Source organism: Macadamia integrifolia, chromosome 14 (genome assembly GCF_013358625.1).
Source record: "Macadamia integrifolia cultivar HAES 741 chromosome 14, SCU_Mint_v3, whole genome shotgun sequence".
Classification (NCBI taxonomy): Eukaryota; Viridiplantae; Streptophyta; class Magnoliopsida; order Proteales; family Proteaceae; genus Macadamia; species Macadamia integrifolia.
The window spans coordinates 16,146,849-16,164,775 of record NC_056570.1 but is presented as its reverse complement, the minus strand read 5'-3'; the positions used below and the strand labels follow the sequence as shown (position 1 = coordinate 16,164,775).

At 39.1% G+C, this 17,927-nt stretch overlaps 1 protein-coding gene across 1 annotated transcript in view; it reads right to left on the bottom strand.

The window, feature by feature from the left end:
- The window catches only part of LOC122062053 (probable cyclic nucleotide-gated ion channel 5), a 56,423-nt gene extending 39,275 nt beyond the window's left edge, over window positions 1-17,148 (bottom strand). Inside the window, exons 1-4 of the mRNA XM_042625689.1 lie at window positions 15,918-17,148; window positions 15,079-15,260; window positions 7,280-7,865; window positions 4,241-4,453 (exon numbers count right to left, since the gene is read on the bottom strand). Of these exons, the coding sequence (XP_042481623.1) occupies window positions 4,241-4,453; window positions 7,280-7,865; window positions 15,079-15,134 (855 nt within the window). The 5' untranslated portion in view covers window positions 15,135-15,260; window positions 15,918-17,148. The remainder of the gene's footprint in view (window positions 1-4,240; window positions 4,454-7,279; window positions 7,866-15,078; window positions 15,261-15,917) is intronic.
- Window positions 17,149-17,927: the final 779 nt, after the last annotated feature.

Below are 17,927 nucleotides of genomic sequence, written 5' to 3'. Positions count from 1 at the left end.
CCTCATACTCTGAGCTCTTTTTATAAGTGTCATGTTCATCCTTTCAACTACACCATTTCGCTGTGGTGTCTTTGGAACCGTGATGTGACGTGTAATCCCTTCAGCTATGCACAATTCTAGAAACGGCTTGTACTTGTACTCCCCTCCATTATCTATATGCACAATTCTAGAAACGGCTTGTACTTGTACTCCCCTCCATTATCTATTCTCAAGTACTTAATTTTCTTTACTATCTTCCTTTCTACCTCAGCCTTCCATTCCTTAAATTTAGTGAACACCTCACTTTTATCCAGACTTTCCTTGAGTAATCATCATCGAAGTTCAGAAAGTATTCTGCCCCACCTTTAGATTTAGTTGTTGAAGGACCCCATACATCGTTGTGTAAATAATTAAGCACCCCCTTACTCTTATATTTTGTAGTTTTGAAACTAAACTTGGACTTTTTCCCAAACACAATATTTGCAAAAGTTTAGTTTACAAGTTTTCACCCCCTTCAACAGTTTTCTTTTATGAAGTTCCATCAATCCTCTTTCTCCCATATGCCCTAGCCGCATATGCCACAAATAAGTATCATCTGTATCAGATCCTACATCTGTAATCACAGATGCTCCACCTGTAACAGTGCTCCCTATGAGTCTATATAGGTTTCTTATTAGCTGTCCCTTCATGACAACCATAACACCCTTAATAACTTAGAGAACTCCACCTTCTGCTATGTATTTGCAGCCATTTGAATCAAGTGCCCCTAAAGATCCTAAGTTTTTCCTTAATTCTGGTACATGTCTTACATCTGCTAAAGTTCTTATTATCGCATCAAACATCTTAATTTTGATAGTGCCTATATCCCAATGGTCTTGCACACAACATCATCCCCCCATTAGGACAGACCCACCACTATATGGTTGATATGTATCAAACCAATCCTTATGTGAACACATGTGATATGAACATCCATAATCTAAAATCCACGAATCAAAAGGTTGAGAGTACATCTCTGTCTGAACTATCAACCACACTAGCTTCCTTAGATGCTTTATCTGCACATTTCTTTTTCAAGTTTGCCTTCCTCTTCAAGCACTCTCTCTTCAAATGACCTTCCTTCTTGTAGTAGTAACAAGAAACCTTTGTCTTTGTCCCTTTTGATTTCGATCGACTCTTCCCAGATCCCTTTTGATTTCGATCGACTCTTCCCAGATCCCTTTTGATTTGATCTCCCTCTTTCCCTCTCCTTGTCACCTCTAAAAAGACCTCCTTAAGATTTCGTATTGCTTGCCTTCTTTCTTGTATCATTAGACATGAGGGCATCCACGACTTTATCTGTCTCAAGTGTCTCCTTTCCGTACAAGAATGTTGTTACCAGGTGATCATACGATTAAGGGAGCGACAATAGCAACAGTAACGCTTTGTCTTCATCCTCGAACTTAACCTCCAAGTTTGCAAGTTTACTTATAATCTGATTGAACGTGATAAGATATTCTAATAGATCCGTACCTTCCTCCATATGTAGAGAATACAATTTCTTCTTCACGAACAACTTGTTCGTTAAGGACTTCGTCATGTAGATGCTTTCAAGTTTTGCCTAAAACTGTGGTATAGATTCGATACCCACAACATATTGTAAGGGCATCATCACATTTAACAATCTCCTTGGTGGTATCACCAATTCGATTTGCTCACTCAGAGGTAGTAGTGGATCCCGTCTATAGGGTTGACTTTTCAGTAGTAGGAATACGTAGCATAAAGTTACAACGACATTCCTCCATATAAACCAGGGCAAAGGACTATTCCAAAGTAAGGAAGGGAGATTTGCTAAGTTTCTGAACACAAATCTAATCATATTCGATGTTCAAACCAGCCAAGAAATCATACACCCTAATTTTATCCAAATGTTTGGTGCAAACAGTACTGTCTTCAACAGTTTTGGGATAATAATCTGTAAAGTGATCCAGTTCATACCATAAAGTTCGAAGTTCTGCACAATATTTGGACATAGAGAGTTCCTGCTAGGTAGTAGTATGAACCTTCTTGTGAAGATCAAATACCTGAGGATCATTCCCTAGTTGCCCATAAGTTTCCTTAGCAACAACCCAAAATGAGAAGCAGGATCGAATAGAAAAAATCTTCGAGCAATAGATTGATGAATAGAACCAATCAAGTCATTACCAAAGAGTCATTAGTGACCCATTTATCCTGAAGGGTACCCTCATTAAAGGGTTTCTTTAATTTCCCTATAATATGTCCAGTGAGACCTCTACCAACAATGGTAAGATATGTAGATCTGGACCAGACGAGGTAATTAGTTCCATCCAATTTCACAGAACTAGTCCCAAAAGGCATGTAGTCATTGTGACTTTGTCCATTAAACCCAGAGGTCATAGTATTAACTTCAGACATGATTGAACTAGTAAAAATCGAAAATGAGAGAGAAATACCAGATCTTCAAAAATCAACCGTCAGAAAGTGTCTATACTTGGATCGAATTGCCCAGTAAGGGTAGCGAGGCACACCAAATAATATCAGGTTTGATGAAGAACTATTGAGATAGGCAAGAAAACCCTAATTTTCAAAGAAGATGGGAGATTTGATACAAAGTGGTGCCACAAGTCTGGTCGATCTCCTCTATAACAGTGATGATGACCTCCTCAAAAATTCAGCCAATTCTGAGAAGGAAGTCCCAAAAATCGATTTTGTCAGGATTTTGGAAGAAAACCCTTTTTTTGCACAAAATCGATTTGTGTAAATCTTCAATCTTGCAAATAATGATGAGTCCTTCCAGGTAGCTTTACTTGATCTTCAAGAGGCAAAGGTGTGTTCTTTAAGGAGGAAGGAACCACACTCCCTAAAAATAGAAGAATTAAAAATCGTAGAGGGTGAAGAACCCTAATTTTCTTACAATGGTTTTTGGTGTTTTAGCTATGAGATAGGGCAGCCACTAGATTAGTAGGAATCACCTCATTAGTGCTGCCCTATGGTAGGTTAATGGGGCAAAGGTGGTAGAAGATGGAGGCTAACAAAGGTGATGGAAGGGAAGGTGATGAAGGCCTGTGATTTCTTGAAGGAGAAGGGGCTGGAAACTGAAAACATAGATCAGAAATTCGGCTCTGATACCATGTTAACAGGATGAATGGGAAAATGCTTGTGTTTTTAACTGATCACACACGTCCTCTATTTATAATATAGAATCATGATAGAGTCATGATAGGAGTACAAAATAGAAACTATAAAATAACTACAAGTATACCCCCCCATCAAGTCGCCCCACTCTAATTAGGATTGGTGGAGGGGGGAAATCCCCAATGTGCCCTTGCGGCACACTTATCCTTATTCTAACAAGTTCATATGAATTATATCCATAATTTTCTACTCCACGAGTCCAAGTTTTTTTTTCTTTTGGTAACGTGTCTTCCCATTTCGGCAGTTTTCTCCCAACTTAACTCAACTAAACCTTATTCATATTCCCTACTACTTGGATTGGCTAGGCTATTAACATTCTTCCCTTCATTATGTTTAGAGTCATAGCAGCTGCTAACTCAGACTCATGACCCTTCTCAGCACTTCAAGCTAGGTCATCTTCAGCCCTCCCTTGCCTTTTTTCCCCTTTTTTTTTTGGCCCCTAGGGGAGGGTTATGTCCTTCTTCGTCCTTCCACCATCTCTAATTTGCAAAATATCACCCCGTCTTACAATAATCAACAAAAAAAGACTTTATTCATAATTTCATACATACAAAAATTGTCAAGAGATGAAGCCAATACTCAATATGCCTTCCTAATCACGTGATTCATATTACATAATTTATACACCATATGTAGGTTCAGTTTATTTTTTCTTTTTATTTTTTACCAATGTTTATAGCACAACAAAAGTTCACAACCTTGTAAAGGCAACACGCTTGGGTGACACCCTAGCCAATTTGATACTTCCGAATTGTGCTTCCCTAACTCACCCTTCCAATTCGGGGGTCTCAGAAACAAATTGATGAATAACCAGTCCCATGTAATTGGAAGATCATGTACTGGAAAACAATTTTTATTTCAGTGTGGTTTCATGATGATGGTCATTATGGCATTATCAAATAAATAATCGTTAAGAACTTTCATGCAAAGTTAATGCATGAATGATGGGGAAGAATGAAAAAATCAAACAGTGCATAAAACCAAAGTGCAATTCCATGCACCATGAAAACTTGACCAGCGGTGGCATAAAAACCATTATTAAAATGCAAATTTTACTGGCACTTACATGACTCGCAAGCATGTACCACAGCAAATAGTAGGCAGCACCAGCCCAAGCAGTTTCAGCAAAGACACCAGCAGTCCTCTTCAATTCTGACATTAGGGGCAAGATTCTGAAAAACCTTGGGATGTACTGAAGTAAGACAATGAAAAGTAATGCCTGTTTTGTAGCAAGTACATCAGAGCCTCGCGATCCCTGAAGAAATCTCCAAACTACAATCTGAAGATATAAAAGTGTAATCAGTACAACTCTTCCAGCTACTCAATTCCTCTGAATTATTCTAGTACAACCACATTTTATATCAACAAATTAATAGATCTACTTCCCATACATGGATAAAGAAACATGTTTCTTTTGAAGAAATTGGACTATGTAACACACAGCAATACCTACCCACTACCTATTCAGAAAATATAAAACAAAAAGATTACCAAGGGAGTAGTAAACGTAAGCTATTCATCCACTCAAGGAATAACCAGCACCCAACTGTAAGGATGATCATTATGATATTCTGCAAAAAGTTCAGTATGACCTTGAGTCCATCGAATTACAACCACCAGCATTAATAATGAACCCAATAATTAGGATCACACAGCTTCATACATAGAGGAGGAACTACATCCTCTCCTCTTGGCATGATGAAGTCAAATGCATAAATGCGCTATTTAAGGATCTCTCCTCTTGGCATGATGAAGTCAAATGCATAAATGCGTTATCTAAGGATCATAATAGTTATCAAGTAACCAGTTTCCCATAGACAAATGTTATGAGCATCCAATCATATTAAACAAAAGGTATTCACCAAGATTAAGGATCGTGTTGGTTATCATGTAACTACTTTTCCATAGACAAATTTATGACCCGTACTATCAGTTATTTAGGAACGATGCAGTGAGTAGCACCAAATAGGAGATGGAAATAGAGAAATCCAACTGAGATTTCTTCTCATTTGCAACAAATACCAATTAAGGTACAATTGAGGAGAAAATATTTTATGCAAACTGGCAATTTTCAAAGGACAATGGAAAACCAAAACGATGTGGGTTCAGGTAGTGAAAAAGGAAAAGCATTGATGACTTACAATCTAATAATAGAGAAGGTTCATGAAGTTGACCACAAGTGGTCCGAATACAGCACAATTTATTTGGATGAATTTTAATAACCAAGTCCAGAACAACAACAACAACAAACTAAACCTTATCACAACTTAATGAGGTCAGCTACATGGATCTAAACATAAGAAATAAGGAAAACTGGATTCTAAAACAGAGAGGGGGGAAGAGATGAGAAAAGAAGAAAAGAGAAATATATGAGAAATGAACAATGGAACATGACAAATGAAAGATGACGAATGCAATATGAAAAGTGAGATGAAAGATGAAAGTAAGAGAAAAGAGGCACAACCTAGCAAGTCAGGAGAATCTTAACTAAATGGGTTGGCCACATGGATTCATGCTCTTCAATAGGCTCTATTCGAGGCCATGCCAGGTACAAGACCTAAACTGCGTATGTCATTCCTCACAACTTCTCTTATGGTCATTTTAGGCTTGCCCCTAACTCTTGTAGCCCCTTCAATCTAAATCCTATCACTCTTTACTGGGTCATTACTAGGCCTCCGTTGAACATGACCATACCACCTCAAACGGCTTTCTCGAAGCTTGTCCTTGATTGGTGCAATTTCCAAATCATCTCTAACACGCTCATTCCTTACTTTATCATTCCTAGTTATGCCACACATCCATTTTAACATCCTTATCTTTATCACAAACATCACAAACATCTTCTCTATATGACACTTCTTAACTTCCTAACATTACACTCCGTAGATCATAGCCAAACGCACAATAGTCCTATAGAATTTTCCCTTAAGCTTTAAAGGGATACGTCGGTCACACAACACTCCAGATGCACCTCTTGACTTCATCCATCCGACTTTAATTCTTTGAGAGACATCATCCTCTATGTCAACGTCCACACTACATAAGCAGCACTACAGCAGTGAAGAAAATAAGGGCCATATACACCACTGCATCATAATTATTACCTGACAAGCCACTTCACATATAAAATCAAAGTTGATGAGGTTCTTCTACAAGAACAGAAAATGATAGATCAATTGACGAACAATTCTATTTAGGGTCGAAAATGCAACTGCTAAAGGATGAAAAATAGATCTCTAGGTTATTTTAGCTGTTAAGGAAGCCAACTCAGTCATAGGCTACACCACTTTCATTTTAAAAGGTGGGAAATGGGTATAAGACAGTAGATGTTGCATTCTACTGGAAGAAGAATCTTCAAAACAAGGTCATGTTTTGTTGAATCGGACTCCACTCAGAATAAGCAGCCAAGCTTCAACATGTAAAGTTCAAATGTTACATTTCATCGGCTCGAATTTGATTCAACGCAGACTTTTCTATAGTGCAATGTGCAAGGGAAAAAAATCTACAAACCAAGCCATTTGGGAAAAACTAGTTAACCTGAATTCATAGTACTGATAAAGGAAATACATAAATGATGACATGATAGGCAACAAGGTTCCACACCCCCAACAACACCCCTCCAAAAAAAAAAAATTCAATCCAATGTGCTCTACACTTGCTAACAGCAAAAGTGTGTCACACTAGATTTGCAGATCCAAGGCAAAATCCTTCTCCAACCTCAATCCAAGATGGAAACTTGCACACAAATGATGCTTTGTGGAAGCTGGCTGTAACAAAGAATTTCACCTTCAACCCATGAAAAAACTAGACAAATCATTCTTTGCATACTACAGAAAAAAAATGCAGATTGTCCCCAACTTCTCATTTTAATTCTAACTAAGAGCAACATACTTAAGCAATTCAAAAATAAGCACCACAAGTGGTAATGCACGTGCAGGAGAGAGAGAGAGAGATGAAAAGGTTTCACTGTAGCAAGATACTACGATGTACTATAGATCATAGCTGCTAAACAGAAAACATAACATATATATATACAGAGAGAGAGAGAGAGAGAGAGAGAGTCAAGGCATTGTAAGAAGAGACAAAATAAACAAGTCTTACGAACCTGTGGCAAGGGTAGCACGGCAATAAAATCTAAGATAAAAAATCCTCGCAAATAACGCTTCGCTATCTGTGCAGGATCTATCACAAGTTCACCTCGCCCAAAAACCCGAGATGATGGAGCAATATAAGCTGTGCGGAATTGGATAGCCATGTGAATAACATAGAAACAATCAATGATTGACCGCAATGTTGTAGTTGTGATCGCTAACTTTACATCTATACCCAGACAATTTGTTTGATCATTGTTAACTGGAAGATAAAAAAATAAAGGATCCACGGATACTGCTAGAATACAGGACATGACAAAAAATCTATTCCATAATTGAATGAATCTATCTTGAGGATCAAATATCTTCTTCTCTGTCACTTTAAGATCTTCAGGAAATACTGCTCGAGAAACCCCAAACTTAAGATTTCGGCCAATTGACTTGAGTCCTTCAGACCCCCTTCTCATTCCACTCCTGAAAGATTTTGACGGGTTGTTAGCTGCACGACCACCACGTGTCAGCCCTTCAATATTGAATCCACATCTTTTCATTCCTGCTGCATCAGAATTCATTGATAATCTAGAATCCAAGTCGTCCAACCTAACACACAAGCAATACCAAAATACATCAAGTTAGATGACTCTTTCACAAAGAAAGATAAATAAACTAAAAAACATAAGACCATTCAGCATCTACTGTTCCCATCAATTGGAAGGAAGAAGCAGAAAATTTTACCATCACTACATGCCAAATATACCTTACACCCCCCCCCCCAAAAAAAAAGGTCTAAATGATATACATCTTTTCACATAAAGTGCTCTAGTGCCAGATAAGGAAATCTTTATCTGCTATAAGCAAGCCGTTTGCACATTCCATTCATGATAGTTGCAAAAATAGGGCATTCAGCATTATGCATGAACATTAACCAGACAAATAATCCTAGTGCATCATCACCTACGGCCACATTTTCCTTACAAAACTGCAATGTACAGCAGTAAACAGATCGATTTTGGAGGATTTATTTACATGTGCAATTGATCTGGCACAGACTTGAACTAAAGTTCAATTTTGGAATAATAGGGGTTTCAAAACCTGCAATCTCAGTCCATTACCAGTCAAACCAGCTAAGTTGACATTCTAAATCTTGACCACTTGCATTAAATTTGAGAATAACATACAGCACTTAATTATGAAATCACAAGTGCAACAATTAATCATAACTAGTCTATAAAATTGGTATTGATCAGCTAAAACGCCTTTGGAATGAGGTTCTCAAAACAACTGAAAGGCTTTCCAATCGATTACCTTATGGTGATGCTGATCTCTAGAAGATGTAGCACCCAAGATTATGTATCTAGGATATTTTTCCATTGTGAGGACATGCGTTTATTTTTACTTTCTTGTTTTCCTCTTGTTTTTATTGTGGGGGAGCATGACCAATTTTCTTCATACACCCCTCTCTTTTAACTATCTAATTAGTTAATTTATTAAAAGAGGGAAAAATCTTGCTCCACAGAGAAGAAAAGTGATGTAGACAGGTTCCTAGGCCAGAAATATAGCCACATTAACCTAGGGGGTCAGGTCCATGCTACTACTTAAGTGGACCAGGTTTGTGTGCCTTCGGGCCAATCCTTTTGGGTTGAGTGTTACTGCTTCACTCAAAACCAGATAGTGGGGATTCTATTTAAGTGTATTATTTTGTAATCTTCCTTTTAGATACTTACTAGTTAGATTCTAAGTTGTTATTCAATTTTTCTTGCTGTACAAGACCCAATATTGACTTGCAAGAGACTTCTAGAGACTTTCTAATTTGTTTTTCTTTCTATTTTCTGAGTAGCATCAGAAACTATATGTAATTGAGGCCTTAGAGTCACCCCCCCCCACCGCCAAAAAAAATAAATGATTTGATGAATTAATGAAATTTTGGTTCAACAATAACAACCATGGCTGTGACATACAGAGTGAGGTGAGAGACCCTTCTGGAGGTAGGTGGAATACCTACTCTACAGTAGGTGAGATAGCCACTTATCCTTCTTCCCTTCTTCTTCTTACCATCTTCATTTTGTTTCTATTTTGTAAACTCTTACTGAGTTTCAATGGAGTATCAAGACCATCTAAGGAGGTTCCCGGCTTCCAGCAGTACTGTCATAACTTTTTCCTAGTGTCATCATTCCCATTTGATATTTTGAAGATTGGAGGCCGGAGCAGACCTGCGAAACCTTCTGTTCTGTGTTTCTGGACAGCAATATTAAGTGGTGAACTCTCTCTCCCTCATCCAACCAGTAATTTAGGCTCAACTTTTGGTATGTTTCTCACATACCCTGGTTTTCCTTTGATTGAAATCTCTTTACCATCCAATGGTTAGATTCTTCTCAGGTAGAGTTACTAATTCTGAACCTTCACCTTCTACTTTTGAATCTCTAATTTATCTTCTAATTTGGCCATTAACTTTGGCTTTGACTTTGAGGAGGTAACCTACCCCTAGTACCCTACCTTCGACTGGACCATCATCCCCATCCAAGTTGGTAGTTACTAAATCTGGACAGTTGCTATTTCTGAGTTTTTTTTTATCACTTTCTGTTCTTCCGGTTGGCAGTACCTTGATCCTGACTATGGATTAGGGCATCATTGACATAGTCCGACATTATTTGTCATACAAGACGGCTACTGACCGACATCACCATCGAATTTCAGCCATGAGATTTGGTTATGGTTTGAGTTGTCCCGGAAAAGTTCACTCTGAAACGCATTGGACCTAATGCTTACATGTTAGAGTTGCCACCGGATATGAAGATTACCAACGTTTTTAATGTGGCCGACCATACTCTATATGTGGGTCATCATTCAGAAGAAGATGACGCTGAACACGCCCTACGGCTTCAATTTGCATCCCCAGTTGAAGATGAAATAGATGTTCTTGACAACAAGTTCACTATGATGCAACGCAGCAAAGGCTACTATTTTCTTGTCAAATGTAAGGACGACCTGAACTTGACTGTACATGGATCCATACCAAAATTTTCAGATATCTTAAACTGAATCTATACGAATGCTATATGTCTTTCCTTCATTTTTCGGAGTTAAATGATCTTAAGCCAGGGGGAGCTGATGTAGACACGTTCCTAGGCCAGAAATATAGCTGCAGGAACCTAAGGGGCCAGGTCCATGCTACGACTTATGTGGACCAGGCTGTGGGCCTTTGGGCCAACCAGGCGAACCCTTTTGGGTTGGGTGTTACTGGGTCACTCAAAACCAGATTGTGGGGGTTCAGTTTAAGTGTTTTATTTTGTAATATTGCTTTTAAACACTTTCTATATTGAGTTGCTACTTAGATTCTAAGAAGTTATTCAGTTTTTCTTGCTGTACAAGTCCCAATATTGACTTGTAAGAGACGAATGAAGATTGAGCTTAGCTTTGCTAATGGCTGTGTGAGACAATGAGGTGAGAGACCTTGTGGGTGAAATTCCTAGGTGAGAGTGAGAGACTCGATCTTACCCTATCCCTTTTCTAATTTCTCCACTTATCTCCCATTTGATAGCCTATTTCTGTTTTCTGTTCTGAAGATCTTCTCCATTAAGAAAACTTCATGAAGGTGACTTGTTGGCTTCTGATCACTAGAAACATTGCCTTCCCTATCGATTCTGATTAACAAAAAGGTTACCTGCTGCTCCATTGGATTTGGTTTCTCCTTCATAATTTTCGAGGTCCAAGACCTGCCAATCCAGCCATCAACTGCTTCCCAAATTTTGAAGATCAAATCAACATCCCAGCCCTGCCCTGCTGTTTGATGGTAACCATCCCTTGGTCCAAGATTCCTGTGGTAAATAGTTACTAAATCTGAATTAATTTCTAAATTGGAAATTACTTTCATTACTCAGAATCTGGCCATTAAATTTGGCTGACTTTTTGAGAGGTTGTTCACTCCTATGAGAGCCCCACTCAATGGGAATTTGAGCCTCAACCAAGTTGGTTAATTGCTTTGACTGGTGGTTCTTGTTTTCTGGTTTCTTGAACCCTAGATCCTGTCTGCGATTGACCAGTTCTGATCTGGTGTTTTGTTCCTTGTGATTGTCTATTCTGAGTTTTATTAACCTTGTATGGTGTGCAAAAGGGCGACCTACTCTGATATTTAATTACTGCTAGGGTTTTCTGTCAGTCTACCATTCGGGCACCTGCTACAACTTGGTTTACACTGTTATATAGTGGTTAATGTACGGTTGGTTCACCCTAAGGCAAACAACCCCAATATTTCACCCCAATATTTCAACTCCAACCTAAGTATCAGATCTGGTTATAAAATTGAGAACCAAACAAGGCAACACAAAGACCAAACTAGGGCTGAAATAAGACTCACAGATTAAGGAGATTTAAGGATCTCAAACCTGACCAGAAAGGGGTCTAGGATAGACCTAATATTCCTCAAAGTATTCCTCCAACAAGGCTGGTGGCAGTCCAACAGGTGAAGTGATAGCTAGAATGCAACCTGGGAAAGAAAGGGATTTCACAGGCTGTTGGGAGAAACCATGCGGCTCCTTCAAGTGGGCTTCAAAAGGGCTGGCTTACTGGTCAAAGGGTCCTCTTGGGACCAGGAATAAACCCCCAAAAAGGGTGGCCGATTGGGGTTCAGGGGGTGGAGATCTGGCCTTGGTCGATCCACCCTCAAAATCTTAACACTTGGTTGTCGATCTGGTCTCTCTTGGGTGAGCTTCCAATTGATCTATAATCTGAACTTCTGGGCTTCAAACCTCCTCATTAGACCCCTAGATACCTTCTTACAGCAGTGAACAAAAGAACAAAATAAGGAAAGACAAGGGAATCGATGGGGGGAGGGGTTGAGAAGGGGTGGAAGAGAGTAATGGAATGGGTATTTCACCCCTCAGGTTTTGGGTGTCTCACCCCTCAATGGGTTAGGCATCTCACCTCTCAATAGCAGCTGTTAAGCCAAGAGTATGCACTCAAAAATTTCATCAAATCAAAGAACTACAATCGATGGGTGCCTCTTATAGGCTTACAAAGCTGAAATCTAAAATAGGAAACTAAAAGCTGTAAATAAACTTCCTACCTTGAACTCTAACTTGCTAACCAAGTAGGAGTAATTAAAAACTAAAACTGAACTCAAAAAATGAAAACTAGCATAGTTACAAATAGGAAACTAATTGACTAACAAAATAAGAAACTAACTCCTATGCAAACAGGCCAATTCGATGGCAGCTGGAACTTCCTTCTTGAGATTGCTTTCCACCAAATGAAGGACCGCTGTATGGATCTTTTGGAAGATCCTTCGGAAGACAAACTTGGAGATCAACCCATGCATGGTCGATCGAAGGTGGCTGCTGCTGAGCTGGCCTGAAGTACCAAGAAAGGAAGCCATATAGCAATCAAATCTGGGCTGGGGAAGCTGCTGCTCGATGGGGAAGAATGGCCTGCTGTAGAGGGATCCAAGAATTGAAACAAGAAGGGGAACTTATAGTGCTGGACAGATGGATCAATGGTGCTAAATATAATCCTCTAGAGGGTCCAGCTGGGCTGATAGGGCTGCATAGGGACTTGTTCGATGGCCCCAAAAGGCTAGAAACCTGGCTGCACAGCTGGCCCAAGGTGGCCCAGAATAGGCCAGATCTGGGCTGGTTCTATCCATCTACATCAGTGATCCTACTGCGAGACTAGTGTTTAGTTGGTTCTTGAAAACTGGTCTTACATTAATTGGTATCAGAAACTGTGTAATTGATTAATCTTTCTTGCTAAAAGTTTTGTTGGACGATTGGTTAACCTATTGTTAGGCAGCATAGTGATCCTAACTGTAGGATAGGTTATCAGTACCCTATTCCCTACATAAAGAAGTTATTTGAATGGAGACAGCCAAAGGATTTGGAAGAAATTTTGCTCCAACAAACATAGAAGGTTGCTCAATTTATGAAAGGTAGCTAGGGATGTAACTGACAGATTCAAGCACATATGGTCATATAAATCCAACTCAATATGTTGGGAAGTGATATAGAAAAGAGCCCAAAATCCTAGATTCTGCAAGTGAGAACCCCTCTCTGTTGCCACAAATGGTAATGATTTTCCTTCACAAATGGGTAAAAGGTATACAGACCATTTGGCATCATAAGAGAAACGTAGTGGTGGCTTTTGACTAACATATTGAAAGTTGCTCCTGTTATTTTCTTTAAAAAGAACCATTCATCTAGGTGAAATAGGCCAAAACACATGGAGTCCAACAATCTAAAATTTACTTGGACCCAAACGATGTTCCTGATAACATTAAAATGCCATCAATATGAAGAAAAGGCTCTAGAGTTTCTCAACCATTAGAGCAATAGGGTCAGCATGAAGGGATTAAGGAGGACTCTCTCACTCATCAACAGTGATCATCAAGCACTGAATCTTAACAATTAGAAAAAGAGTCTTACCCACACTCAGGAAAGGTGACCAAGTCAGTTATTATCAAAAAAATCTACCCCCAAATAGAAAATATGAGAGGATACTCACTATTCACAGGGATCTTAAAGCTATTTAAATTCCCAATGGAAAAGAAAAATAAAGAGAAAAATGAATTAAAACAGAAATTAGCATGGATGAATAGGAGTTGAAGGAAATGCCATGCACTGAGTTATTATCGGATATTTGGATTTGTTTGTCACTATATCTTCAAGCTAGAGATGGCTTTTTTTCATTATTTTCTTCAAAACTAACCACACATTTTGGTCATGTGGTCAGATTAGGATTAATCAATAAGAAATCTTCAGTCAACTGACTTAGATCTTGGTGGTTGTGTTTTTAAAATATACTTACAGAGTTACAGATTTAATCAAAGAGCTTCATAAAAAAATATTATTACCTGACATGCCATAACATTAGGTAACACTTAGTATAGGGTCATGTACACAGGTCCACATAAGCAGAGCATTGACCATTTGAGTGAAAAGATTTCCTTCATCACTTTTTTTTTTTTTTTAAATATCGTAGATAATTAACTTTTAAATGAATGGTTTTTCGTTCCTATGGGACATACTTAATGCTGGTTGTGCTCAATCATTACTACGGTTGTATATTTGGATTTAACCTTGCAATTTCTGGTTTGTTGTTTATCATTCTTTCTTAATTAGACTTGCAGCTCTTGAATTAGATTTGTATCTCCAGGCCAGTCCTCAAAATTCATATAACTGTCCCCTTGCCATTTACTCGAATTTTATCCTAGTTGTGAATCCAGTCACAAGTTCAGAATCTCTCTTCATCTGGGGTTGATATCATTCATAGAAATATCAACCAGAGACTTAAAGTTCTCCTACCAAAAAAAAAGTCTTAAAAGTTTTTCAAGAATCAACAAATATTGGTTCTTCTTGCATCATTCCTTCAATGATGATCAATTTTTTTTTTCCTTTCATTTTGGACAATTAATGCTGATTTTTTTTTTTTTTTGGTGTGTGTGTGTGTGTGCATGTGTGCATGTGTGCGTGTGTGCGTGTGTGTGTGTGTGTCAATTTATTCATTCAGATTGGTTTTTCACTAGCTACTTATTCTATACATTCAAGAATTCATTTCTCTTCCCAACAAATCAATCTGTACCATCAATCCACCAGTTAACGTATGGGAATGGAAGACATCTTACATTTAATTTCCATCCTCCAAAAATGTGGAAGCATTCAATGGAAAGACAAAGTGAATGACTTAAATTTAGGGAATAAGCCTATGGAGTAAATAATAATCCATTCTGAGTTTGAGCCAATGACCCTCTTACATGATAAAGAATCTTAAAAATTACATATATTTGTCATGATATGAGAAAATAGAACATTGAAAAACTTTATACCTTACAAACTTGTCCCTGTGACCACCCAGAAACTGCGGTCTACCACAATCAAACATTGTGTACAACCTATCACATGGATACTCGGCCGCAGATCACCACAGAGCCTCAATTCAAGGAAGAGTTGAAGCTAATAACAATTCAAACTACAAATTGAGACATTTCACATCATCGATAAGATACTCCTGTGCAGCAAAGTAGAACATGTCAGATTGGCATCTTTAGAATATATCAAGCTTTGGTGCGTAAATGCTTTCTACACCATCTCATGTCCCAATCAGTCAGCCTTGGAGAGAACGCATTCAAATCATGAAGAGACAAAATTGAAATATGCAAAATACTCCACAAACTTATTCTAAACGGGAAGCTGTCTTGCTTGATTAAAAGTTCTGGATATCGGTTGCTCTCAAAGACAACAAATCATGAGCACAAGAAAATCCAATACACAGATCAATAGCCCAATGATCCAAAACCACTAGTAACAATGTGAATTATTTTGGGGAATTAATGATGTGTCCCTGGAGCAATCAATCACATTTCAATTTCCGCAATTTGCTATAATCACAATACCCATAAATCAAAAACAAATCAATAGTGTGAAACAGCAACGACCCGTTCAAAATGGGAAGAGAAAACGAAAAAAACAACAAAAAAATTAAATAAATATTCTAAATGGATTTAAACCCACCCCCAAACCACAAAACTAAAAAACAAAACTGTTCCTCGGAGAAGCCTAACACGTTAACCACATTTTAAATTAAATTTTACAAATCCAAAGCAGAGGAGTGAGATAAAGTGAGGATTTAAATAAGGAAAACAGAGAGTTCCAAGCGGATCCTTACCTCTGAGAATTGGAAGGGTTCGATGAAAATGGAATTCTTTCTTGCAGGAGGAGCAGACAGGTGAGGACAGATGATCAGACAATCCTGCCGGTTGAAAATAAACGAATTAAAATTAATTAGATGATATATTTTAGAGAGAGAGGGCGGGTGAGGTGGAGGAGGAGGTAAAAAAGAAGGGTGAGATAGAGACATTAGAGAACGTAAAAGCCCCGTCGTTTGTTTAGCGGGACCTGTGAGGTGGAAGTCTTATGGGATTGGGACACATGGTAATGGGGTGGGAATCAAGCACCGACAGGAAGGAAAGAAAGAGAGAGAGACAGAGAGAGCGAGATCTAGGGCGGAAGATTCGGGGTGGCGAGAGAGATCCATGGCGGAAGAACCGGTGCTATTGTGCATCAGCATCATCATCTTCTTCTTCGATCCTTTTTCTTTTAAAGCTTGCAGCCAAGCCGCAAGGGGGCTATTCGGTTGCGAGTGAGCTCGGTTGCTGTTGGTGACTTTGGTTTCAGGCCAAGATGGTGGTGGCTGTAATGCGTCGACAATAGATGGAGATGGAGGAAGAAGAAGAGAGCTGGTTCCAGCCATGATCATATACGGAAACTCCCTAATGACAATGGCAATAACAACGAGGTCTATTGCAGAGAAGGGTTTCAGATGGAGGTCGGGCGGAGGTTCAGACAAGGGTGGGTGCAACGGCGGGGTGCAGCGGTGGTGATATTGTAGTGTGTAGCGTCTGGTGTTCTCGCGCCATCTCCAACCGTTTTGCCTTCAATTTTCGGCAATAGGAGGGATTCAAATCCTCTCCAGCCGCGTTGAGTCCTAAACGCATCCAACGGCTGGGAGCAGTCGCTTCCCAATACACTGAGGACCAGATATGCTCAAATGCGCCCAGTGCAGATCGGACAGTCGGCAGGGCTACAAATCCAAATCCCCTCAAGTGCGCCAACCCTCTAGTGTACATCGGACGACTAGCAACACCGGAAAATGCACTACAAGGGACTTAGATCCTCTCCAATGCAAGGGTGTGCCGAAGAGGGATCAGTGAGAGTTTTGTGTCTCTTCCTATCCTATTTTCTCTTTCCTAATTTCTCTCTTGTTTTCTCTCTCCTATTTTGTCTCTCTCCCTGGTCCCTCTAGGACGCCCATGTGTTGGACGGATGCGTGTTGGGCGCCCAATGCAGATGGAGAGGATCTTGTTCCAGGAGGGGGTCGATGGGAGAGACCATCAGCCACATCACCCAACAACAAAAAGTATAGTTCAGTGATTATCAATCCAAAATCTCATCTTTGCAACCAAACAAATTTAAATCCCATGGGGTGGAATAGTTTGTACAACTATTCCTCCCCATCAAACGAACAGCCCTAAAAGGAATAACTCAATTGGTTCCATCGGCAATTGTTGGACTAGGATTAGGATCTGTTGGTTTAGGATCTCCTTTTATAGATATAAAAGATTATGATCGACTTGTGGGAGAAGATATATCATATTTATTATACAATCTTATCAATATTGCACGTTGGAGGGGCTAGCACATTGGAGAGAATTCGGGTCCTTTTGTTTATGTTGGGATGTCGGAACTAACACATTGGAGAGGATAGGAGTCCTTTCATTTATGTCGGGATGTCAGGACTAACACATCGGAGAGGATTTGGGTCCTTACTTTTATGTTGGGATGTGGAAACTGGATTGGAAAGGATCCGGGTCCCTTTGTTTATGTTTGCATGTCAGAACGGTAAGTGTAAAGAATTAAATTCTCTTTTTTGACATCAAGGTGAAATTGTGTCAACAGTCAACAATGCATTTTTCTGTTTTTTGGGGGTAATAATATCACTTCCCTATAGTCACCATATATTTATTCAAAGTCCCCTACCCTAAAAGTCTTGATTCCCCCAAAAAATCAAAGTTTCCTCCTTCATTCTCCCTTGATATTTTAATATCTCCAAATTACCACTTTACGATCAGTCTCTCTGGTTCTAACTGCTCCCCAAAACCAATCTCCACTTGTGTCT